The following is a 25,907-nucleotide window of genomic DNA, read 5'->3' on the forward strand; positions in this document are numbered from 1 at the left end:
AGGTGCCGTGCCTGACGCACAGCACTTTCATTGATGATCACCCTGTCCAGCAGGTCAACTATTAAGAAGTTATCCTGATTTGTCCCCTCTCTCTGTCTCTCTTAATTTCTCAGACACACTCAAACCTCAGAGTTAATCTGTTTGCCCAGGTTTGGTTGAATTGGTCCTGTCTTTACCAAACCAACAGAACACAAAGGAATATGATCTGCAATGAATATTAAGACAACGAACCATGGTGTTAAAAAGGTATCTGCTTTTATGAGTGCAAATTAGCCCAACCCATACCAGGGCTCTTCACCAAGTATCCAATGGAAAACCTCACTAGGCTATCTTCCATTCTCTTTTTGTCATTGCACCCCCAACGTGTTTATACTTGGATTAGATAAGCAAGTAGCCTACTCTTGGCTGTATTTGACTAGCTTGTAAAGTAAATAATACTTAACAGTATGATTTATGAATGAATAATTGGCCTTGCATCATGATTTAGGGGTCAAGAATAAAAGGTTAGAGAATTTGATATCTGCATTGACTCTACAACTGCATCAGGGCCTTCTTTAAAGCACTGAAAAGGCCTTAATACATTTTGACAGGATGATGAGTATTTCGAATGATTTTTCATTTAATTTCATTTTCATTTTGAATTGACGGGTTCACTTTAAGAATTTTTCTTACACTTTAAGGCTATTCAAAATAATTATAGATAGATACTGTAGATAGATAGATAGATAGATAGAAATATAGATAGATAGATAGATAGATAATCATCATCTTCATCATCATCTTTATCATCATCAAAAACAGATTCAGTAATCTATTTCACTGGCTAATTGAATAATTATTGTAACCGCAGAGATTCCTTACTCTGTCCCTAATTATAGTCGCGCTTTGCAGTTTGTTGTTGTTGTGTTGTTGTGGCTCCTGGCGTTTACATTCGGCACTCGCAGCAATGCACGAAAGTGCCATAACACAAGAGGTCAAATGTTGACTTGACTTAACAGGGTTGCAACACAGAGCTTGACTTGTGTGGACAACTCAAAAACTACTCAAACATCCCGCACGGACAGATTAGCCTACAGGCGCAGTGAGCACGCTGACATCATACCTTTAAAATCTGAGGCGCGGTCGCCGGTATAACGTCAGCCTTTTCTGAAACACACTCACCAAACAGAGAAGAAAGCACCCCCCCCCCCCCCCCCTTCAACCCCCCTTTATACTTTACCAATTAAGGCTCTTGCAACAGGGACACACACGAGAGAGAGGGGGGAGAGATAGAAAAGACCAAGTGGTGTCACTCTTGTTCTTTCTTGAGTTCAACAGAACACAAACATTTTCCCCGAGGGAGGCTCGCCCGGGAGGGAGGTACAGTGATAGCTGCTTACATTTTGCCGGAGCTTCACGCGCAGTCAGAGAGGAGTAGAAGCGACTGTTGAAAGCTATCCACAGTGCCAGTAAGTCGTAGCGAACTGAAACGGTGAGTTTCGCAACTTTTTTTTCTCTTTTCAAGCTTAGTTGGGGTTTTATGAGCTGTGTCATTGCGTTGTGTGGATCTGAGGTTTGCTTGCATGTAAAGTTGTACAGTGCTGCGGACTATCTGTAGCCTATTGATTCAATACGTGAGCGTAATAATATTATTGATAATGTGAGAGACGCTGATTTAGTCGACCTATCGTTGTAGTTTTAACCCTAAAGTTAGAGACCTAACCTGTTGTCTAATTCTTTGGATGGTAGCTTGCAAAGAGATGCCCAAAGCTGTCATATGGCATTGTGCAGTTTTTGTAACTCTTTTAAGGAATGGATATGCAGATCTACAGCCCTTGTTGGGGTCTGTTGATGTTTACAGTGAATCAAAGTCTTGCTTAGCTTGGCGTTTTCATAAAAATGTTAATCTTTGAGATTATGCTCTGGGTGTAGACCAAGTCTACGAGTGGGTAACCTTCTGTTATAAATTTGAGCGTGTTAACTGAATACATGAATCGTAATACATTTAAGTGTTTATACTTAACTGATCTGAGTTTTAATGCGTATTGGCCAAGTGATTGAACAGCATGGCATTGACCAAATTATTGGTGTAGTACAGCCTATGGGTCATTTAGAGTATAATTCCACTGACTCTATTTCCACTGTACATTGTGACTGTCTGCATGAACCACCCGATGCTCTGTGGGATTTTAAACGCATCAATCGTATAATCTAATCAAGGAGTCCACACCAAATAAGGCAAAATATGGAAAAGTCCTCTCCCTGTCTGAACGGGGATGGGATAGTTGCGCGCGCCCCCCCACGATCAATGGAGATGCTGCACCAGAATGGGTTGTAACCTAGTCTAGTATAGTCCACTACCTCGATTTCCCGTTAGACATTTCTGACACACTTCGTAAATAATTTACTAAATGATTTAACTAAATAATTTTAGTTTTAAACTAAATGTAACCTATACGTAGCCTATATGAGCTTGCTAACAACAGCGGTTTTAGGAGGTTAGTTTTGGTGATCATAAGTTTACTAGGCTATTGAGCTGACTTGAAGCTGAATTACTTGTGTAAACCATTGTCGTATACAATATTTGTTCTTCAAATTGGAAGAAAATGTAGGCTGGAAAGTGCAGCGAGAAAACATCTGGCTTAATAAAAATGTTGCGGAGCCTAATCAGTGTTTTTCACTGCCAGTGAGAAGAACATGTCCTGTGGTTGAGCGCTGCCAAGGAGGTCGGTTAACCAAAGTGCCTCAATCTTTTCCGCTCTTCGCTGTAAGGGTGTCGGTTATTGTTCTGTGCATGGCATCATCAGCAACATGTCTGCAACCCTCCCTCGTCTTCAGTCGCGAAATGTATGAAGCTCCAATACGGCATTGGCTTACACCTTTGTTAATATAGCAACATCTGTGGCAAATATTAAAGATAATGCGCATAATTGCGGACTGGGTAGTTTGCCAGTGGGATCCATCACATTGTTTTACAGTGGTAGGGGTTTTCAGAGGACTATGACCCATTTTTCAAAGCTGGATTATATGTGGACAGTGGTGTGAATTTTTTGAAAGTTAGGTCAGACATTGTGTTAGAGTGTAATTTGAATCATCATGCCGAGGTATGCACAAGAGAATTTATTTGACTCGGTTCATACTAAAGGCGATTACATTTTTTGGGTGGGGGAGGAGACATGTCCAAAAACCTTGGCCATCCTCCCATGTTGTATAAAAACATCCTCCAGGGAGCGCCAAAGTCCAAGCTGTGCGCAATAGTTACGCAGCACGTCATCGAATAATGAATACGGGTCCAGCATCCCCTGTTGTGCCATGACTTAAGTTTCACTGGTTTAATTCCAGGCCGAACGACTTTATCGCACATGCCAGACATTCTTTGTAAAAACTGTGCACCAACAGACGTTGTTATATAGCTTTCTCATTTTTGGTACAACTGTTGACAAGGAGATATTTTAGATAGTAGGTAAAATTAGTGAATGAATGAATGAATGAATGGTTGAATGAATGAAAATGTCGTGTTCTAGAATGATTGGCTGTGTGTGTGTGTGTGTGTGTGTGTGAGTGAGAGTGAGAGAGAGAGAGAGAGGTGTGGTATGTCTGTGTGTGTCTGGGGGGTAGGGGTGTGCCTGACCCTCATATTTAGAGGTTGGGGGTCATCATTTGGTGGTCAGACGTAGGCATTCCTTAGATTCTCATACAGACTCGGGAGCTGAAAAAAGGCCAAAAGAAAAACATTCTTTATGGACTGCGTCCTCACACAAGCTTTTGACAGAGTGGCCTTATTTAGTAAAGCTAGTATTTAATGTTTCTCCTCATTCCTATTAAATTTGTTAAATTGCTTCCTTCTATTAAGTTTCTCCCACTTTAAGGGTGAAACACCACTCCAGTTATCTTGCCAAGAATCTTTATGACATCCACCATAGGTACCAAGACATTTGATTATAAGCATTTCTATTGCCCCCCCCCCCCCTTATTTTTCCAACCAAACAAAGAAACAAAGAGGAGGGGGCTGTCTAGACACATAGACACGCCTGACTAAACTTGCATTCCCTTTGGACAATTAGCTGAATTGAGCAGCTCTGACAGTACTGGAATGGTCCATCGAGACACTTAGGAGTGGGTTTAAATGCAGAGCTTTAAACAAGCACATGTTTTTTTGCAAACGCTGTAATGAGAATGGGCAGGATTCCTTTGGGGATAGTAGGCAACATGACAAGAAATAGAAGTGAGAGAGTCACACGTCCTCAGAAAAACACTTTGACAAGTTACAAAATAGGATAACTATTTATAAATAGCAGTTTTTATCACCGCTCACAGATCTGAGAATTTTGTGGTAAAACTTTAGCTGTAATGTTTTGGACTTGGTGTTTTCCCCAAGAGTATAGATTTCCAGCTGACGATTTGTTTATGAGGAGAATTCACAAATATTTACTCGGACACCTTGGCAATCAGTCAACCTAAATGTTCCAGTGTTGGAGTTGTGTAACATAGGCGAAGCAGCTCCTCCGATGACTGTTTGTGCAAATGCCACTTAGCATATTAATAGCCTATATAATAATCCTTTAAGATCTTCTCTAATTCAAATTATCTATATAAAAAAGATGTCAGTGGTATTTTTTATGAACAAAGCAGGTCTGTGATACTTAAATGTAAATCAGCTAATAATCACCTATCTGTAGTCCCAAAAGCTGAGCCACTGGGCACAGTCTAAAGTTGTTGAAAGTATGCTGTCAGTTATGCTTATAATATTTTTTGGGGTCGACATGTAAAGGTGACCAAGGCATAACATAACGGAGTTCGTGTTTACACAGTCAATCTCACATTTTGACACTGTCTAATACTAACATTTACATATGTCTCTTTCTCTCTCCAGTCAAACAAAAACGCTACAAAGAAGAACCAAGGAATTGTAAAATCCCGCAAGACTCCACCCTTAAAAGCTAGACAGCGAACTAGTGAGGGAGACCAGAGTCAATAAAAATGAGTAGTCAACACCCACGCCTCCACCAGTCGAGCGCGGCCGCCGCTCCCGTATCCAACTCAGCTCAAGAGAAGGACGCCGACATGCCAGCCACGGAGAAGGATCTAGCCGAGGACGCACCATGGAAGAAAATTCAGCAAAACACCTTTACGCGATGGTGCAACGAACATCTTAAATGTGTGAATAAGAGAATCGCGAACTTGCAGACTGATCTGAGTGATGGGCTCCGGCTGATAGGGCTCCTTGAGGTGCTCAGCCAGAAGAAGATGTTCCGCAAGTACAACCAGCGCCCGACGTTCAGGCAGATGCAGTTGGAGAACGTCTCGGTGGCGTTAGAATTCCTGGACAGGGAGAATATCAAACTTGTTTCCATAGGTGGGTGTCCGTCTGACTCATTCTTTGTTGATTTTCCCTTTCTTTTGTAGCTCACACGTCACTTAGACGAATTAACTCAGCGCTATATGTTGCATCCGAAATCTCGTATTCCCTATTCGGACCTCCTTTTTGAGTTCAAGATCCATAATCTGTTTTTAACAAGGATGCTGATTAATGTCACTGAGCTGCACCTGGAGCATGCCCAATTGTCATTGATCCGTGTGTTCTGCACAGCAGGGTCCCAGGCCGTGGTATGAGGGGAAAAGTTATGGATGCAAAGTTAGGCTATTGTAAAACCACTGAGTAGGCTGAGTTGCTGAATAATAGACTATATCAAAGGCAGATTGGACATGCGTTTTGGACAAAATTATTCAACAGTTTCCCAATTTTTACAAAAAAGTATAATACGGTAAAGTGGAATGCGTCCTGGTGGACAAAATGGGTCGAACGTATGGGTTTATCTTACGTCTTGCAGGATTTTAACGTACACCGTATTCTAGCTGCTCCAATGTCGTAAAGCGGACGCAGGGGCCTGTTACTTCAGCGTTTCTTGAGCCCCGGGCGTTGTATTTCTATGCAACAACGAATGAGAAAGGACCATGTGTAACTTCTGGTCCAGGGGCTTATTGCTTGCAGAGATTGAACTTTTTTTGGCCTGGCAGGGAGGGAAGTAGGGAAACGTAACTTGTCAATAGAAGCGTTTGTTTCTCAAGCTCAAACAGTTGTCATCGGGTTGATCAGTTACATCTCGAAGCGCAACTTTTTAGAACTATTGCCTCAGGGCTTTTGTGAACTTGTGAAGTTTCTTAATTAAGGGTGGGGAAAGGGAACGTTTCTTTGTTAGCTATTTTGCAATGCTAGAGGACACAGGCAGGCTGTTGTAATGTTACATATGTAATATCCATGTAAAACCTTTCTGACGGATTTCTGAAAGATTAAAGTTGTTCGGCTAGGTCGTCTATGGAACATTATGCTATGGCTATGTGGAGGGAGAGTTCGTCAGCACAGATCACCACAGTAGCTGGAACAAAGTGAACGCCTTATTCTGCAAAGCAACAGCATACAATCATTGTTCATCCTCACAATGGAAAAATTTAAGCATTACCGTTGTCTAAGGGCGATCGCACATTCTTAAAGCGATGCCTCTGGGGAGGCGTTCAAGCTGAGACAGACTCACCAGGGCATGTTGGTCCAAACATGTACGGCCCAACACCCAGCAACAGTCAAAGGATGTTGTAGATAATCCGCTGTATTGTGCGCTGGTATCAATCACTCATCAGTTTTAAAGTAATCTTCATTAGTGTTTATTCTTCCCTTTTTACTGCTACTGTCTCTGGGGGTAGTAAAAGACCAAAAGTGCCTGTGCAGAGATAAACTCAGAGTTAGGGCTACTCACCTGCCTTTGTAGTGCTCATGTCTACATTATGGTCACATATAGACATACCTTTAAGAGAAAGGCATCTATATGCAGAATATCAATCACTGGAGAGAAGAGACAGATACTTAAAAAATAACATGCAAATTTGAATACCCCAAAAATGAGTCAATGAAAAAGTCATGGAGCTGGTTTGCTCCCAGGGCACTGTCTGTCCCGTTCCTGCCACTGGAAAGTCAGCATCTACCATTAATATGTTATTTTACACAAGCAGCAAGACTGCACCTAGCTTGGGACTTTATAAGCCATCCTAGGCTGTGTGTTTGTGTATAATGGCCAACTGAATTTACAGTGCACGGAAATGGACTAGAAGAAAACCTGGATAAATCCAAGGCGGTTTGTGTTGTTGCATTCCTCCACATGTTTCCCAGTGTTTCATGCCTTGAAATAGAGTTGTGGAACAGAGGAGTTCACCTGGAAGGAGTTAGTCAGTTAGTCAGTGCAGAGATGTGGAATTTCTTTTCTAGACCTTTAAAAGTAGTAGTATATGTGTGTGTGTGTGTGTGGTTGTGTGTTTGAATGGAAGAAGAAATGGCACTTCTGTCCCATAAGCAAAAAAGAAAGTAGTCCCCCCAACACAACTCCCTCCTCACCTCATCTCTCCACACACCCTCTCTTCGTGGGCTCACCAATCAGGACAGAACTTGCTCGGAGACACGTTCCATCACAGCAACTAGTGTTTTATATCTATATAATGAAGGTTTGTAGAATGCATTGCGTCAACCCCCCCCCCCCCCCCCCCCCCCACACACACACCTTCCCAGAGGAAGGGATTGAGAAAGAGCCAAGTTGCCTTCCGATTCTTGACAAGGGAGCCTCGCAAGAGAACTGTGGCTGCGCTATATGTTGCTCAACTCAAGAGTTGGAATTAACATCCTTGAAGTTGTTTTAGTCAGGCAGCGACGTTGTTGAAAGGACCTGGTGCTCGTCAACTTTGCTCCACACTCCTTGTAGCTCCTTAATGAGCCGAGCCCTTTCAGCAAGGGATCAAACCCTATCTATGCAACGTTTTTAATCTTATCCCTGTGCTGTCAGTAGCTCAGACAGCCGTGCCAAAAGTTAATTTGAGAAATACTAATTGCAGATATTTCCCAGTGGAAGTTATTTCTATACCAAGGAGATTATGTTTTTGGTGCCATCATTTGTCTGTCTGTTTGTCAGCAAAAATGACCAGGTCAATTTTTATGAAACTTAGTTGCAGGGTGTGGCATGTGCCATGGAAGAACCCATTACATTTTGAAGCAGATCTGAATCATGGGGCAGATCCACAAAGTATTTTCATTTTGTTATCATTGCAAGGTATTTGTCCTTGCTTGAGGTCTGTGCTCTCTGAGTGCCCTTCAAATTTTCTCTTGTTTTTCTGCATACCTCTGATAGGATTTTTTGCAAGGATTTTTTAAAGAGGGACATCTTGACCCCGTACCTTGGCATAAAAAAGACGTTAAAAAAATGTAATCATAGATGTACTTCATGTTCTATCAAACTCTGCTAATGTACAGAGAAAACATACTCTTTGCTCTCACACACCCTTTATGGTAGGTTACATGAGCTATATAGCCACATTCTTGTACGCCTAGGAGGTTCCTGCCCAAGTGCCTTTGTTAGAGATGCCAGGATTTCCTCTAAACTACCAAGTTGTGTGTAAGGAATGGTCTCTGTGGAAAAGCGGTCTAATAACAAGTGTGAGATGCATTGAAAAGACCTTTAGTAACAGCAGTGTTTTATCCTGTTATGTCATTAGTGTGGTAGGTATGCGTGCATGTGAAGATATTGGGGAAAGCACCAAGATATGCTTTCTTATGTGAAAAGGTGGTCCTCCCCCTCCCATTTCAGCAGAGTTCCCTGTCATTTAACATTTTACATAACATGACCTATTTAGTCGTTTCAAATCTCTTGTTGTTAACCTATTAAGCCAGCAGCCACGGTAGCCCATTAAGACGACAGCTGCTTAAACCACAGCGGCCTTTGATTTTTCTTTCACGAAGATAAGTGCCCTCTTGCACTCGGAACAGGTTCTTAACTTTCCCTAACTTGACAGATGTGTGAATAGACAGACAGATGGACAGATGCACAGACAGAGATAGCCGAGGGCTTGGAAGGACAGAGAGGGAGAGAGAGAGAGAGAGAGATAGGGGACAGGATGAACAGATGGCAAGGCCAGGAAATGGCTCTTCCTGACTGTGTTGTGCCTCCGCGTAATTAACTTATCCCACAGCCTTGGCACTGATGAAAAGGGAATTGCAGTTGATAGAACTTGTTAGGTTTGTTTCAGCATGGTTGATATGTGGCCGCATGAAGCCTTGTTGTAAGTGTCCTCTGTTGTAGGTTGCTTGGTGAACAAGGCAAGACAGCAGGGCAGGGGGTGGGGTGGGGTGGGGTTAGATGGAGTAACAGTGAAAGTTTGAGCAAGTCTGGACACCAAGGTAATAGGTGTGTCTTCATAGCTTTACCCGTGGTGTAAGGATGTTGAGACAGGCAGAGAATTGTGCGTGCCTGTGTGTGTGTGAGTGACTTTTATTGTGTAAGATGCTCAGTGGCCACTGTCTTCTGAGGAACGTATAGAATGATGAGGAATCTGTGATAAGGGCTTTTGGCCCCAAGCTCTTGCCACACCGTAAACATTGTTGATTAAATCTTGTTGCAACTTCGTTCAATATGTTGTGGTGACTAGCCTGCAGGCCTGTAGAAAGCTGTTGCATTGCATTGTATCATTAACTTAGACACAGAATGATATAGAACTATAATTAACACACATACACACACTCACTCTCTCTCTCTCTCTCTCTCTCTATTGATGTCTTTTCTCTGCAGTTCATCTCTTCATTTCTCTCTTTCTTGACCTCTCTCTGCTTGGGCTCATTATGCTGTCCTTTCATTCAGCCAAAGGGTGGAGCTGTAGAGGAATTTAAGAGTGTACTGAGGAGTTTCAGAGTGGACAAAGTATCCGCTAATTCACTGGCTGTTAGTGCCTGGTGAATGGTTGTGCTGTTACTCCGAAAAGTTTTAGATTTTCTGATGTGTGCAGAAAAGATGTTTTTTTTTATGTGTGTAGATGTGGCTGCACTTTCTTGTGGTAGCCTGATGTGTCTGGTCTGGGTCCAGTAACAGGACTAAGGCAGCCAAATGACAATCCGACCCTGTCAATATGGGCTTTTACAAAAGTCCCAGCACAGCAGTTTTCAGTGTTTCACTCCTCTCTCTCTCTCTCTCTCTCTCTCTCTCTCTCTCAGCCCCCCTTTGTTCCCCCCCTCTCCCCTCCCACATAGCCTGCCTCCCTCCTTCTCTATGCTGTAATCAGAAACCTCCAAGCGGGGGAATGGGTGGCCTGCCAGGATCAAGTTTGCTTCTGCCCTTTTAAGGCTAAAAAACCAAGGGGAACATTTCCAGCTTGTGAGCGAGAGAGTGAGCAAGTGAGTGAGGGAGGTAGAGAGAAGGGAAGAGGGAGGGAGGGAGGGAAGGAGAAGAGAGGCGGGAGGGAGGAAAATAAAAAAAGAGGAGGGACAATTGGAAGTAGTGAAAAGGAAAGAGCAAGGAAGTTTGCTGGAGAAGTTCATGCTCCTGGAATCTTCTATTAGAAATCCACCCCCACCGATCCCCTCCTTCCCCTTGTTCATTCTGTTTTTTTTGTGTTCTCTCACTTTTGGATCGGCACCATGCATGTTAGGAGCGTCGCAGATGCAATGTGTTTCGAGGGCTGTGCCTGTGGAAGAGAATCCAATGGCAGCAGCTGGGTCGAATACGGCAAAAAAAAATGATGTAATGCTCTGGCTACCTTTCATTCAGATAGCGTAGACATGGTCCTCTTTCTCTAACTGACTCAGAGGTCTGTGTGTGTGTGTGTGTGTGTGTGTGTGTGTGTGTGTGTGTGTGTGTGTGTGTACGTTGTGTACTCTTGGGGTGCAGAACGGCAGAACGTGGGTTAATGGTTTAGTGGGTGTTGGTGTGTCTGTGTATGACCGCACGTGGGGGTGGTTGGGCGAGAGAGGGAGGGAGAGGTTTGGGGGGGGGGGGGGAGTCCAGACCACAAACCCTGGACTTGGTGATAAGTCCTTATTGGAATGTGTGCAATTTCCTCTGTGTCTTCCTCTGCCGAGGTGCAGCTCCAACTTCTGCTGACGTGCTAATTCTGAAACCAATGGCATGATTTTGCTCACCCCTTTGGCATACCATTGGCTAATTAGTCCTAATTTGAATCATATCGTAATCTTCATGGTGGTGGCCAGTCCCTGAGACGGAGGAGGAGGAGAAGAAGCTGTAACAAAGTTGGAAATGGTGATTTTTCTGTTCTCAGGGAACATGGGTTGAACTGAGTATCCTCATCATGTTTGAGCCTCTGGTTTTGCAGTGTCACAGTCCCTTGGGTTGATGTTCTTGCTGATGTGAAAGAGGTCACTGGTTTAATGGCCCAGAGAGAGAGAGAGAGAGAGAGAGAGAGTGCGCTATGGGAATCTGTCCTGGGGGGATCGCCTATTGCACTCGCTGGTGATGACTCAAGCCATAGAAATGGCTCATCCATCCCCTGTTGTTCCAGAACAGCCCAAACCCAACTCTCACCCACCCCCTTTCTCCCCACCCCACCCTACCCTTTCCTCTCTCTCTCCTTTCTCTCTCTCTCTGTCTCTCTCTCTCTTTTTCTCTCTTTCTGTCTGTCTGTCTCTCTCACTTACTCCCTCTCTTTCTCTCACACAGACAAACACACCACGGCTACTGATCTGATGACAATCATGTTTTGGGAATTTGACTTTTTAAACTGCTGGTGGAAAGGCTGTGTCAGTGTCCATGTCCAAAAAAGGGCAGAGTCAGACTCCGTGGGCTTGGTGGTAGTGTGGTGGGAATGCTGCTTTGGATTCCTGTCATGTTTCGTGTGTTTGCTAGAGTGAGACGTGCGTCACAACCCACCGCTTCCCCCCCCCCCCCATCACCTCACCCCAACCACCACCGTATGCACTCAGTATATATACATACATACCCATATATATTGCCCCCCCCCCCGCCATTACCTCATCACCCCACCCCTCCCTTCATGTACACAGTGTATGCATACATACCCAACTCGGTGTATACCAATACATTACATACATACATATAAAGACCCATGTATCCACCTGCTGTATGACATGGATCTAAATCTTCATTCGACCCAGATCTGATCCAGGTCAAAATCAGGGCTGGTCTAGATCCAGCCCAGATGGTCAGATGGTCTCTAGTACTTATGAGTTGGACTCATGTATGCATATACTTGTAGACTACTTACTTACATTGCTGTTGTGTGTGTTTTTTCACTATCAACATCTGTAGCTTATTGGAATGAAAGATTAAGCTTTCGTTCTTACTTTGATATATGACGTCTATAAACTAGACATGTTTATGGATGTTCTTGAATCTCCATGATAAATCAGCAGCTCCTTTTACCACAAAGATGTAGTCACTTAATGCCACACGTCTGGACTGGAGAAACCACACTCTGGCTCTGGCATGATTTAGGGACACCGTGTTCTTGACTCAAAGGATGGTGAGTGGCTGATAAGCAGTATTTCTCTCTTTCTCTCTCTCTCTCTCTCTTTCTCTCTCTCCCTCTCTCTTTCTCTCTCTCCCTCCCTCAGCAGTGCAACTCACCTGTTGATTCACATTTGACTCATGGGTGCCAACCACGCCTTAAAAGTTTTGCTCCACTCTGCTCCTAATAAGTGTTCATAATTCTTCAAGCAAGCTCTGACCTGTTCATTGCACAACAGTATGGCAACACAGCACATCCATGCATTTGTCATCTGGTCAGTCATATCTCCAGGTGTTGCAAGAGTTGTCTGTATGAATGACATGAATGACATGTATCTGTATGACATGTTGAGGACTTGAGAGTGTATAGGTTAACCTGATGCCTATAGGCACGCTATGCTCCTTTCACTTGTATGCTTTTCCATCAGAGTGGGTAGCAAGCTGTGTATCGTTTGCATGCTGAAAGTGAGTCAGGCGGTGGTTGCCACCCCGTTGCCACGGTGACGGCATCACAATTCTGTCTACTGTGGTGACCGCACTGTTTGGTGGCACGCGTGCAAACTTCCCTACCTCGTTGCCGAGTGCAACCCTTTTAGATACATACTGTAAATAAAGCTGGGGTATTCCGCTTCTTTTGGGGAACTGGATTGGAAAAGTTAAACCAGAAGTATACATTTAGCTTTGTCTGGGCTGGTCCCTGATTCATAGGAACACTCATTACTCGTACTCAACTTCCTGGAGTTTTTTGTTCAAATTTCTATTAATTTCTAGATGAGTCCACATGTACTGAATACATCTCCAGTGCATTTCAAAATAGCAGCGGATGCTGGGTCTGAGGCTGAACCTGGGCCAAACCCAGGCCAGATCAGGGCCAGATGTGTGCCCAGAGTCCTCAGCGCTCTGGATTGGCCTCAGAGTGGGAGAATCAGACGTGGTTAACATGGCCACCCGGCCAGCAGCCAGGGCGAATACCAGCAGACTTGGGGGATTTGAGGTTTATAAACCACTCTTTGTAAAAACAAAGAACACAGAGAGACTCGAACGTATTATTTGACATGGTCAAAAGAGAAAATGTTGGAAAACTGGAAAGAGGGGAACGGGCAAAATGTCAGTTTCGTAACAAAATTGCTTTAAAAAATAGTTTTCATTATATAGATCCAGTTTAGATTTTCTACATCTTCTGTCAGTAAAGAGTAAGTCATCATGGAACCATTGGAATAAACTAAGATCTCAACTGAGAAAACATTCCTCCTTGTTCAAATTCTGTTGAAATAGTGTATCCTACAGCAGTATAAATATCAGTGGGAACAGTCTGAACAATCTCTAAACCCCTTTGCTCCCTTGGACATCAAAGTATCTGAAACTTCATCTTTAATTGAGCATGCTTCTGCCTGGAAGAGGAAGAGGCTTGACCCACCACGCCCTCCCTGTTTGAGAAAGGCACTCGTTTTAGAGAAGCAGGCAGCTAGCAGTCTTGTTTATCTACCCCTATCTCTTATCACCACCACAGAGAGTCCCAGACCATTTCTTACATGTTTGAGGGTTTGTGTACTTCCTGTGTGTGTGTGTGTGTGTGTGTGTGTGTGTGTGTGTGTGTGTGTGTGTGTGTGTGTGTGTGTGTGTGTGTGTGATGAGCAACTCTGGTATTAACCAGTGATGCGTTTGCTAAGGGTTGCTTAATCCATGTCACATTCGCTCGAATTTATTTTTTAAGCTGTGAGGACTGGATAGGTATGAATTTGTGTGGACATGCACATATGTGTCCTCGCAGTTTAAAGATCCTTCATCCCAAAAAAGGAAAAGCCGCTCTCATTGGCTGTTTTTGCCCATTGGACACAGGGCTCCACACTTGAACTGTTGTATCTTTTATTAACTGACAATAAACTCACAAGTAGCTCACAGGAAGGCATGCTTCACACAATGCCATCTTGTCTTGTCACTTGTTGCTTGTAGTCTTGTACAACGAAAAATCCCTTAAAAGAAAAGAAAAGTCTTTAGGACAGATGGCTGTTTAGATTTATCATTTACTTTTGAGTCTACGTGTTTGCGCTTGTTTCTGTAAGTGTAATAGCGCATATCCGAGGGGGAGCTAGGGTGTGTGTGTGTGTGTGTGTGTGTGTGTGTGTGTGTGTGTGTGTGTGTGTGTGTGTGTGTGTGTGTGTGTGTGTGTGTGTGTGTGTGTGTGTGTGTGTGTGTGTGTGTGTGTGTGTGTGTGTGTGTGTGTGTGTGTGTGTGTGTGTGTGAGCTCAAGTGTGATCACAGCCGAAGCAGGGTGTGGCAGGCCTGTGGCTGGGTGGAGATGGAGAGAGAAGCCCACTTCCCCATTTCTGTCATAACCTTATACCCAAGGGGTCATCTGATCACAGCATTGTAGCTCCTCAAAAAGTGTGTGTGTGTGTGTGTGTGTGTGTGTGTGTTGCACAACACAAAGTGCTTTCTCTTCTAAGAAAGAGTGAGGCTGGGACTTAAGCCTCAGCATGTTGCAGTGGACCACACCCAGACAACACATATTTCAAGCCAGGAGCTTTAGCCCGTGATTACCAGCTATCTGCCCATTTGAATGATGTCTCAAATGAACAAAAACAGGGCCCGGGCAGCTCACAGTCTGCACTTAGTAAGGATAAGCTCAGTAGGAAGTTTTATTTCTGCAAATGGATGTAGTTAAAAAAACTGATTGTTTTGAAACCATGTCTTGCAAAAACTCCTTGGTACTCTTCATTTAAAAACATGTAGGGCAATTTTACGAAGACATTAAAAAATAAGATGCTCCAAGACCCTTAGGCTATTTTAAGGCCTTCCTTACAGTCAGGAAGTATTCTCAGGTTAGAATCTTTCTAGTCCTGCCATCCTGCTGTTTCTTGACATTCTCCACTAATCCCCCTTGTCTCTTTCTTTGATTTCTCTCTATCTATCTCTGTCTCTCTCTCTCTCTCTCTCCCTCTCCCTCCACAGACAGTAAAGCCATAGTGGACGGTAACCTAAAGCTGATCCTGGGCCTGATATGGACGCTCATTCTGCACTACTCCATCTCCATGCCCATGTGGGACGAGGACGAGGAGACAGCGGACGATGGCAGGCAGAAGACTCCCAAGCAGAGGCTGCTGGGCTGGATCCAGAACAAGCTGCCCGAGCTGCCCATCACCAACTTCCACAGCGACTGGCAGTCCGGACGCGCCCTCGGAGCTCTGGTGGACAGCTGCGCCCCAGGTGAGGGGAGGGTGGAGGAGCTGGGTGGGGTGGGGTGGGGTGGTGGAGCAGGGTGGGGGTGGGGGGCAGGAGGAGGGTGGAGGAGCTGGGTGGGGGTGAGGGGCAGGAGGAGGGTGGAGGAGCTGGGTGGGTGTGGGGGAGCTGGGTGGGGGTGAGGGGCAGGAGGAGGGTGGAGGAGCTGGGTGGGGGTGGGGGTGGGGAGGTTAGGGAATCTGGAGGGTGTTTTGGTGGTGCGGCAGTGGCCTCAGGCTGTGCAATAAACCGAGCAGATGGTGAAAGAGTCCTGAAAGGGTGGAGAGAAAGGGGAGGACATGGAAGGATGGGATGTTTACATTTTTGAGATATTTGGCATTTTGTGGGGAGTAAATGAGAAAGCCATAAGAAAGGTACCTGGAAAGAGAAATCAATAAGGCAAGGGGAGGAAGGAATGAGAATGTATGTGTGTGTGTGTAAGAGAGAGAGAGGGAGAGATGATTGGGTGGTTATGTAAGCAGGAGGGAATGCAGATGGGAGATGAAAGATTGATGGTTACTAAAAAAAAGTCTGGAAATTAATGAATCAGGTCTTTGTGGTGGAGTTATGTAAGTGTGCATCCAGTGAAAGGACCTGCCAGGATTTGATCTTTTGTAGCGTAACTGGTAGAGGTTGTCCTCAGGTGGTAAAGAAATACTCCAAGGAGCTCAACAATTGAATACATTTTCTTGTTCAGCAAACATTTCGTATTTGAGCAGAGTTGAGCAGATAGGATGCATATTTCATCAACAATGATGTTTCCAGCAAATCCCTGTTAGCAATAAATAAGTATACTATAGATATATACTATAACAATCTCTCTCTCCCTCTCTTTCTCCTTCTTGCTCTCTGGCTCTCTGGCTCTCTCCTTCTCTCTTTGAACTGTCCAGGCCTGTGTCCAGACTGGGACTCCTGGGACCAGACCAAGCCAGTGGACAACGCCAGGGAGGCCATGCAGCAGGCTGATGACTGGCTCGGTGTGCCTCAGGTGAGCTCTCTTATCAGGCTGGCTAACGATCGCTTCTTTTCCACAGTCACCTGAGTGAGGCTAATCTAGCTTGCCATTGATTCTGTGATCCTGCTAACTTAGCCAACTATCGATTCTGTTGAGCCCTGTTCCATGCTGAGCCCTTACTCTCTGAATATATCATATTGTTTAGCAGCTTATCATTAATCATGGATTAAGCTTATCATTAGTCATTATTGTAATCATGACTGGTTGAGCAGAGTGAGTCCCTCTAGTGACTGATAAAAGGTGGACTGTTTTGTCATCAGTGTATGTCAATATCTCTGAGTGAGTGCATCAAATCTCCACAGCCAGAAGAATAGTTATCAGATAGGATAGATCGTGCCTTAGTATAATCTCTGAGATTGATACATGGTTTAGTAGTAATTTGGTGATCTATTCCAGCTAAGCAAATGTTGCATAACATTTAATCATGTCCTGAAACCTTTACCAATCATTCTCTGTAAGTTTCTCTGTGGTTATATGAGTTTCATCATGACTGTAAAAGAAAACAAAGTCGCTTGCACTTCCTGGTTTGCTGCTGTTGTAAAAAACTGTTATCACAGCCCTATCACTTTGCATACCTGTCTAATACCCTAAAAGTATGATGTGGGTATGATTTGGGGAACATTCTTAGGATGGATTTCTGCACATTAGATTCAGCTTATTGTGCCTAATTTCTGAGATTTTGTTGAGATTGCACCACTTTGTTTCCGGATTTACCTCACAGACAGAGATCTTTTTAGGTCACCAGTTCTCAGTGCCAGGCTTTCGTGACAGTTGGTAAAACCACACGCCACCACCGATCTTGTCAGTTGTGCGCCTGTGGTCTGTCGCCTTTCCGCCCCCACGGCTGTTCTGCTGTGAAAGTTTCGTTTTTTTGGAAGTTGCGTGTGGCTTGTCACTCAGCCCTTGCTGCCATGTGGTATGATTGGCAGCTGCGCCACAAGCACATTTCCAAAGTGTTGCATGAAGTTTATGGTCTGTGCTGTATGTGTGTGGACCGAACAATTCATGAAATGGCTTTCCAACAATTCCTTGAAATTACTTGGCAGAGGAACAAGCAGTCCAGTTGGTTAGCTTGGAGAAATATGATGCCTTAAAAACATTGATACCTACCTACTCTGCTCAATACCCAAACCTCTCAGTATGAAAATAAACCTTCCAGTTAAGATTATGGAGATGGGTTTTCGGTATATTAGCGGGTTTTCTCAGGCCAAATTTGACCTGTCCAATCAGCAAACAGAGTGGGTGGCTGAGAACGATGATGTTGAGGTTGTGCGCTAGTTTGATAGATAGATAGATAGATAGATAGATAGATACTTTATTGATCCCCAAGGGGAAATTCAAGGGTCTCAGTAGCATACAGACATCACACACAACATGCACTTACAGCAGAAATGGTAAATATGAGTATAAGTATAAACATATAACTAAACTCCACTGTACAATAAAGACAGTAGAAGATAAGAAAACTAACAAAACTAAATACTAAATATAGTATATAAATTAAAATTTAAAAGTCCAATGTGCTTGAGGGTGATCGAGCATAAGACGCTTGTAGTGACAGGGCCGGGACTGGTAAGGTGCTCAAGGGAGTGAGTGTCATGGTGAAGGTGCAAAAAGTAGTCCAACCATAGTCCTTTAGTTATGTGTGCATGGTAAGGTGCTCAAGAGAGTGAGTGTCATGGTGAAGGTGCAAAAAGTAGTCCAACATTAGTCCAACAGTGCAACAGGGCAAGAATAAGGTCTAGAGACCAGCATAAATAATATGGACAAATAGGAGAGTAAAGTATAATGTAGACAAGGTGATATAAAAAACTATGTCAGTGCAAGAACAGGTTGAGGTAATAGGGTTAAAGCCATTCAGTATTGTAGCAGAAGCCTGACCGCAGCCATTGATCATGTGTGCTAATATAGCATGAAAAACAGTGTAGCAGTAAAACGGTAGTGAAGTAGCAGTAAAACAGTAGTATGAGCATGACTCGTCACGACCAAACGTTAGCGATTGGTTATGGAAGATCCAGAGTGGCTCTGGGCAGATCCAATAGTTAAGTTAAACTTCAACAGAGTACTCGCCTTCAAGGACGTTAACGCTTGGCAATGGAAAGTGGCCAGACTCTCTGTACATTATGAAATGTATGAGAGTCTGGTAGGACCAGGCTAATAAGCTTTACCTTCAGTTCAACAAAATATTTTGCCTTTCAGTGTCCAAAACTGCATGCAATGGCAGTAGTCAAGTGAAAGGAATAAAAGGTGTTGGTGTCTTAGCTGTACCTCACATTGCCAATGATTTCCCCCTCCAGCTGATGACCCCAGAGGAAATTGTCAACCCCAAAGTGGATGAGCATTCCGTCATGACCTACCTGTCCCAGTTCCCCAAGTCCAAGCTGAAGCCTGGCGCCCCTCTTCGCCCAAAACTCAACCCAAAGAAGGCCCGTGCTTACGGACCAGGTAACCAAACCGCACAGCAGTCAGATGATTCACGCAAACAAATTAGTTTGCCAAAGTAATCATCAAAAAAGTGATATTTCTCTAAGATTAAGTAATTACAATGAAGTAATATACTAAATACTATGTGTGCAACACTAAAGTGTCCCGTTACTATAACACCATGCCATAACTGTGAACCTGTTAGGTATCGAGCCCACCGGTAATGTGGTGATGAAGAAAGGCGTGTTCACCGTGGAAACCATCAGCGCTGGAATGGGAGAGGTGCTGGTCTACGTAGAGGACCCGGCTGGCCATCGCGAGGAGGTGAGAGAGGCATTTACATTCGCTGTCGATGAGTTACTCGGGGTGAGGCCTTACACTGAGAAGCTCACAGGACGGCGTGTTCTCATCGCAGTTGAGCAAGGAGCACATATTATGTGAAATGCCTATTGTGTCCCATTCATCCTAAACAATTCAGTGTTTAAAATTGCAAATCAGTATGTGGCATTTGTATGACTTTGGAGGTGGAAGTTAAAATCTCTTTCAGGAAGTGTAGGAGTGGTCACTAACATTTTCCCCTTTTCTTTCAGGCCAAAGTCACTGCCAACAATGACAAGAACCGTACCTACTCAGTATTCTATATCCCAAAAGTGACTGGAATGCACAAGGTAATCTCTCTCTCTCTCTCAATTATCAACTCCCACAATAGTTTTGTGTATGGGAAACGCCCACAGAATATGCATTTTCTAGCCAGATTTGAGAATGATCTTTGTCCTAACTTGGCCACATTCTTGGGCGTTTCAGAGGTTTGTGTCTTGACCTCGGTGGTCATGCTCACTTTATGGCTTTGACCTCCATTGACCTCACATGTTTGTGTGGTTTCCCAGGTGACGGTGCTGTTTGCCGGCCAGCACATATCCAAGAGCCCCTTTGAGGTGGACGTGGGCATGGCTCAGGGAGATTCCAGCAAGGTCACAGCCCAGGGCCCAGGCCTGGAGCCCTCTGGGAACATTGCCAACAAGACCACCTACTTTGACGTCTACACAGCAGGTACCAGGCGGCACCCATTGGCATGCATGTGTTCCTCTAAGCTCAGTGGTAGAGCAGGGAAGACCAAGGCAATGCATTTGATTCCCCAAGAGAACACACATACTGATGGTTTAATATCTCCACCCTATATCATATTAGTGTCAACTACATTTTAGAAAAAATATTGCATGTTCTATCTGGTCTATTACCAGGACACAGCGAAGATCTAGACAAGAATATGGATAGCTCTAGTTATATCCATTTGTTAGATACATTGTTTCTATCTATAGCTTAATACACAACCAGATTCTAGATAATAAAAAAAAACATGGAAAGCTTCAGTTACCAGAGCCATTATGTGTGAAATGCACCATTACACTCTTTTTGTCTTGCTGGGGTTCCCTAAGGTGCCGGTGTTGGTGAGGTGGAAGTGATCATCATGGACCCAAGTGGGAAGAAGGACACTGTGGAGTGCCAGATCGAGGACAAGGGCAACAGCAGCTACCGATGCAACTACAAACCCACTCAGGAGGGGCAGCACACAATCTATGTCACCTTTGCCGGTGGCCAGATCTCCAAGAGCCCATACACAGTCAACGTGGGAGAGGGTAAGAGAGAACATCAGAACAGCCCCCCACCCTTACTCTCCTTCTGTTATTGTGTTTTTGTAGACCTTTCAAACTCTGAGGTTTCCTTGACTATCTTTCTCTGCCCTGTGTTCTTGGGTACTGTTATGTATTGTTTCTCTTGCCCTGTTCATGCTCTGTTTTATCTTCTCGGTTCTCTTTCTCCTCCTGATAGACAGGTGTCATCTGTGTCCGCTGATATCTCTTCCTGTCTCTCTGGAGCAGACACTCTGCTGCTGATGCTCTTCTTTCCTGCTTCCTTGGATCTGTGTTCGGTACTCCACTCGTTGCCCCTAGTTTTCCTTTTCGCTTTGGTTTTGTGTGGTTTCCAATTTCCCCCCCCAAAGTTTGACCTCCTCAAACTACTGCTTAGTGCCATCCATGTCTATGGGAAAGTATTTCCATTCCAAATCACCACATATAAATAAAACCACTGTGTTATAGACGTGTGCTTTGTAATTATCGCTAAAAGGCATTTGGGTAGTAGCTTCACCAATAGCATGCACACTATCTATGCCAAGTATTTGGCTCCAGGTTTCCCCCCTGCTATTCTACCCGTGAAGACGTACTATCTGTCCTGTCTCCTCGAGGCACCCGGGAGGTTGGGATGTTTTCCATGCCCCAGTGACTCATGGCTCTTTATTTATAGGGCTTCTCCCTTTTATCAGACGTTCGCATAGGCTCCTCCATTTCCCCTGCTGACACACTCTCTGTCACTCTTCCCATAAGCAGTTGGAGGCAACTCAAATCTCCTCTGGTAATGGCTGTGGGGTTGTTCTTTGGGGTTGTGGGTAATTGGGTAATTGGCATGCTTGCCTTCAGAGACTCAGGTCTCACCTACGGCAGCATGTTTTCCTTTCCCGATGATGAAAAAGGTTAAATTGTAATGGCGGAGCATGGGTGTGTGTGTTTAGTTAAAGCCCAAACCTAAGAAGAAGCATTTGCGAGCAGTATGTCTATTAAAATGAAGAATTAACTGAGTTGCCGCAAGTGTTATTCCATCCACTTTCTTTCCTTTTTCATCTGTTACTTTCTGTCACTAATTATATCCATCTCTCACTTCCTTTCTCTACCTCTTTCACTCTCTCCTGTTTTTTTTGCTTCTACTCTCTCTCCTTCTCTCTCTCTCTCTCTCTCTCTCTCTTTCTCAGCTTGCAACCCAACTCTAGTGAGGGCTAAGGGCCGCGGCCTGCAGCCGAAGGGCCTGAGGATTAAGGAGACTGCTGAGTTTAAGGTCTACACCAAGGGAGCTGGCACTGGAGACCTCAAAGTCACCATCAAAGGACCCAGTGAGTGGCTGCAGCTCTAAGCCCTTAAACACACCCAAAGCCACTAAAGTCAACACGCCACAATGCCATGTGTATTTATTCACCATCGCCTGTACTTGCAACTGAGTCATATGAGACTGTGGTGGCTCATTGGCTTTGTCTGTGTCCGTGTTTGCCCCTTCCAGAGGGTCTGGAGGAGCCCTGCAAGAAGAAGGACTTGGGAGATGGAGTGTACAGCTTTGATTATTACCCCACCACCCCTGGCACCTACAGCATCACCATCACCTGGGGAGGCCAACACATTCCACGCAGGTCAGGGCGTGTCTCCAGGGCTTAAGGCTGCCAGCATGGGAAAAAAGCGATTTGAATGATATTCAGCCCAGAGGACTAACAATGTTGAAATCACTTAATTCAGTCTAATCTAAAGACCATAATTGTTGAAATCGCTCGAGATCTAAATATTGCAGGCTAAACATTTCACAAACCACCAGTGCTTTTAGCATGCAGAGGCATGTATCCAATACTGTCACTGGCTTGGAGGATTGTGATGTGTATGTGTGTGTACTATATTGGGGGATTGTTTGGGGTTCTCATTTGCTTCTGTCCACAGCCCGTTCGAGGTGAAAGTGGGCATGGAGGCTGGACCACAGATGGTACGCGCCTGGGGTCCTGGACTGGAGGCCGGCGTTGTGGGCAAATCTGCGGACTTTGTAGTGGAGGCCGTTGGAGACGATGTTGGCACACTTGGTGAGCGAATCCATTTCCATCCTTTTTGGTTGCAAATTGAATACAGTATTTTGCTTTTCAAAACATTCACAGTGCCTTCCAGTGGTCACTAGTATCAGTTGCTACTGTATCATCATATTGGATTCGTTCTTTGGGTGAGTATCCCAACTTTTTGAAACTTGTAACTAAGCTATGACCTCCATCTGCCTCACAGGCTTCTCTGTGGAGGGACCATCTCCTGCCAAGATCGAGTGCGACGATAAAGGTGACGGCTCATGCGATGTGCGCTACTGGCCCACAGAACCTGGCGAGTACGCCGTGCACGTTCTCTGCCAGAGCGAGGACATTCAGCACAGCCCGTTCATGGCTGAGATCATACCGGCTCCTGGAAAGGACTTCTTCCCAGACAAGGTACAAGCCAGAGCAGCTTTCTCATACGGACATGCAGACACAAGCACACTAAAGAATGTCAGTGGCCGTATTGATGTTATTGCAACAAAATGGCTGCTTAGTTACCATTCTGAAGTAGTTCTGAATTCATACCAGCTACTTATTTGAAATTATTGTATGTGCTCTTACCTCAGTCATGTGTAGGCCTCTATTATAGTATACACACATATACATAGCTCTGCTGTCAAATAGAATGCCTAAGCTATTAAACTACTTGTTGAAGATCAGCATAAAACAGAAAAGTAAGGCCCTTATTTTGAAGTTTTGCTGTTTTAAACTTGTAAATCACTACAATTGTGCAAATATGAGAAGAGATGAGATATGTTACTTAACTGATATGATTAGATAGATAGATAGATAGATAGATAGATAGATACTTTATTGATCCTCAGGGGAACATTTTTTGTGTACTGCTACCAAGTTTGTACCTGTTTACAGCGTTGCAACATCATAAATTCTGTCCATGATTTGCTCAGACACATTTATGATTAATGGTTTAGGAGACAAGATGATTTGATGTGTCTCTCCTCTTTCACAACTTTTCTCTAGGTGAAAGCCTACGGCCCTGGTCTTCAAGCCAGTGGGTTGGCTGTGGGCAAGCCGGCAGAGTTCACCGTGGATGCCAAGCAAGCTGGCAAAGCTCCACTGAAGATCCAGGCCCAGGTGTGTGTGTGTGTGTGTGTGTGTGTGTGTGTGTGTGTGTGTGTGTCTGTGTGTGTTTGCCAGCAAAGTTCATAGCCATTCTTTGAGGCACCTTATTCAGTCATAAAAATGATTTCTTAGTCTTTCAATCCATATTGCAATAACATTTAGTAGACACCAACATTGTTTCACGGAATCACAATTATTCCTTTATCTGACATTATGTTATGTGGAATAGGATGGTAAAACTAGAACATTTCTGCTGTGACATTTATATGCTGGCACTGTGCATTAATGGGATCCTCCTTGTTCAGGATCGGGATGGAAATCCAGTGGACGTGCAAGTCAAGGACAATGGCAACGGCACCTACACCTGCACCTACACACCCCGCAAGCCAATCAAACACACCGTCATGGTGTCCTGGGGAGGTGTCAACATTCCCGAGAGCCCATTCAGGGTTAGTACACACACAAACGCACGCACGCACGCACGCACGCGCGCGCGCACACACACACACACACACACACACAGAGCACCTGGCTGTCTGTTTGCAGTTGTGGCTTAGTACCACTCACTGATGACAGATTTATAATGATGTTGATAATGCTGATGACAGCAACAATAGCAAAGATGAAAATAATAGCGAGGCATAATATGACATAGCCCAGGAGTGTTGTATAATATGTTTGTGTTATGTAAATACAATACATTTATTCTCTCCTAACTTACTATTACGTGTTGTCCCTGAGCTTTAGGATTAATAAATGTAAATAAATGTAAATGTACATTTTTGATGTGCTGCAGATGAACATTGGAGCTGGATGCCACCCCAACAAAGTCAAGGTGTCCGGCCCTGGCATTGCAAAGACTGGTCTGAAAGCGTTCGAGCCGACCTACTTCACCGTGGACTGTGCTGAAGCTGGCCAAGGTGGGCGCTTACTGATAAACACCTCTGAGCACATCTGTTGCACTCTCACCATGTACATTCTGCTCCGCAGGCATCAGTAGCTACTCTGTTAATCATAAACAATGGGCTCTGTCTACAGGTGACATCAGCATCGGTATCAAGTGTGCCCCAGGCGTGGTCGGGCCGGCGGAGGCCGATATTGAGTTTGACATCATCCGTAATGACAACGACACGTTCACTGTTAAATACACACCCCCTGGCGCCGGCAGCTACACCATCATGGTGCTGTTTGCTGATCAGGTGAGCCTGGGGATAGGGAACATGGCTATAACTCTGTCTGTGTGTGTGTGTATGTTTTAGAAGAATGCTTAGTGTAAAAATGCTTTTACTTGTGATGTGTGTATGTACTGTGTATAGGAGTGTGTATTTGTATGTATGTTACATGCATTTTAGTGCAGTGCAGTTCTTATTGTTTAATTGTTTGTTTGTTTGTTTGTGTTTAGGCCATTCCAATGACCCCCATCAGAATTAAGGTGGATCCTGCCCATGACGCCAGCAAGGTCAAGGCAGAAGGACCAGGACTCAGCCGTAGTGGTAAGGAGTTTGCGATGCAACCTCCTATCATGTCTAAAATCCTTCTCATTTTGTTGTACAGTTTTAAGATAAGTCAGGATTTTTTTGTAGTGGCATGTTCCCTGAAAGATGAGTAAGGGGATTTACAAACATCTTATTTAGATAATGCTGCGGCTCTTTGCTTATCTTTTAACAGGTTTGGTGTTACTTTTCTGTTGTAGAAGATTGCGCTCATCACCTTAAAGCCACTCATGGTTGTTCTTCATTTCCACAGGTGTTGAACTGAATAAGCCCACACACTTCACTGTGAACACCAAGGCAGCAGGCAAAGCCAAGCTGAACGCTCAGTTCACCGGTCCCAGCAAGGGAGAGGCTGTGTGTGACTTTGAGATCATCAACAACCATGACAACACCCACACTGTCAAATACACCCCCATACAACAGGTGCGGACTTTCAATCAGTTACCTAATACCATGTAGAGCAGGGTTGCCGTGACGCATGCTCAGGGGTGCCATGGAATGGTCCAAGGCTTGATCATTTAGTGACATTTTTTTTAAACAAATTAGCCATAATATCAAATTAGCCATAATATCAAAAATACAGTTGTGATAAAAGGGACAGACATTTTATGCACTTTAGTTGAAGGCCTATTCCTGATATTTCTGTCCATATTCTGTTCACTATTTTTTCACTATTAAATGAGTTGAATTAAAGAAAGTGGTTAATTTGAATAAAGCAAAAATTATATAAACCTCACCTT

At 44.3% G+C, this 25,907-nt stretch overlaps 1 protein-coding gene across 3 annotated transcripts in view; it reads left to right on the forward strand.

Annotated features, from left to right (window-relative positions):
* The first annotated feature begins 1,265 nt into the window (after nucleotides 1-1,265).
* flna (filamin A, alpha (actin binding protein 280)) overlaps nucleotides 1,266-25,907 on the forward strand; it is a 42,466-nt gene continuing 17,824 nt past the window's right edge. For all 3 annotated transcript variants that reach the window (XM_076276965.1, XM_076276966.1, XM_076276967.1), the window contains exons 1-19: nucleotides 1,266-1,471; nucleotides 4,853-5,335; nucleotides 15,219-15,473; nucleotides 16,376-16,473; nucleotides 18,798-18,945; nucleotides 19,130-19,248; nucleotides 19,515-19,592; nucleotides 19,812-19,974; nucleotides 20,361-20,561; nucleotides 21,731-21,868; nucleotides 22,033-22,159; nucleotides 22,458-22,594; nucleotides 22,788-22,984; nucleotides 23,573-23,686; nucleotides 23,980-24,123; nucleotides 24,471-24,594; nucleotides 24,713-24,873; nucleotides 25,077-25,167; nucleotides 25,421-25,590. In XM_076276965.1, the coding sequence (XP_076133080.1) occupies nucleotides 4,960-5,335; nucleotides 15,219-15,473; nucleotides 16,376-16,473; nucleotides 18,798-18,945; nucleotides 19,130-19,248; nucleotides 19,515-19,592; nucleotides 19,812-19,974; nucleotides 20,361-20,561; nucleotides 21,731-21,868; nucleotides 22,033-22,159; nucleotides 22,458-22,594; nucleotides 22,788-22,984; nucleotides 23,573-23,686; nucleotides 23,980-24,123; nucleotides 24,471-24,594; nucleotides 24,713-24,873; nucleotides 25,077-25,167; nucleotides 25,421-25,590 (2,841 nt within the window). In that variant the 5' untranslated portion in view covers nucleotides 1,266-1,471; nucleotides 4,853-4,959. The remainder of the gene's footprint in view (nucleotides 1,472-4,852; nucleotides 5,336-15,218; nucleotides 15,474-16,375; nucleotides 16,474-18,797; nucleotides 18,946-19,129; nucleotides 19,249-19,514; nucleotides 19,593-19,811; nucleotides 19,975-20,360; nucleotides 20,562-21,730; nucleotides 21,869-22,032; nucleotides 22,160-22,457; nucleotides 22,595-22,787; nucleotides 22,985-23,572; nucleotides 23,687-23,979; nucleotides 24,124-24,470; nucleotides 24,595-24,712; nucleotides 24,874-25,076; nucleotides 25,168-25,420; nucleotides 25,591-25,907) is intronic.

This window comes from Alosa pseudoharengus, unplaced genomic scaffold (genome assembly GCF_046254945.1).
Source record: "Alosa pseudoharengus isolate Yale_2024_CS ecotype anadromous, Long Island Sound unplaced genomic scaffold, YU_APseudo_1.1 YU_APseudo_1.1_scf_9, whole genome shotgun sequence".
NCBI lineage: Eukaryota > Metazoa > Chordata > Actinopteri > Clupeiformes > Clupeidae > Alosa > Alosa pseudoharengus.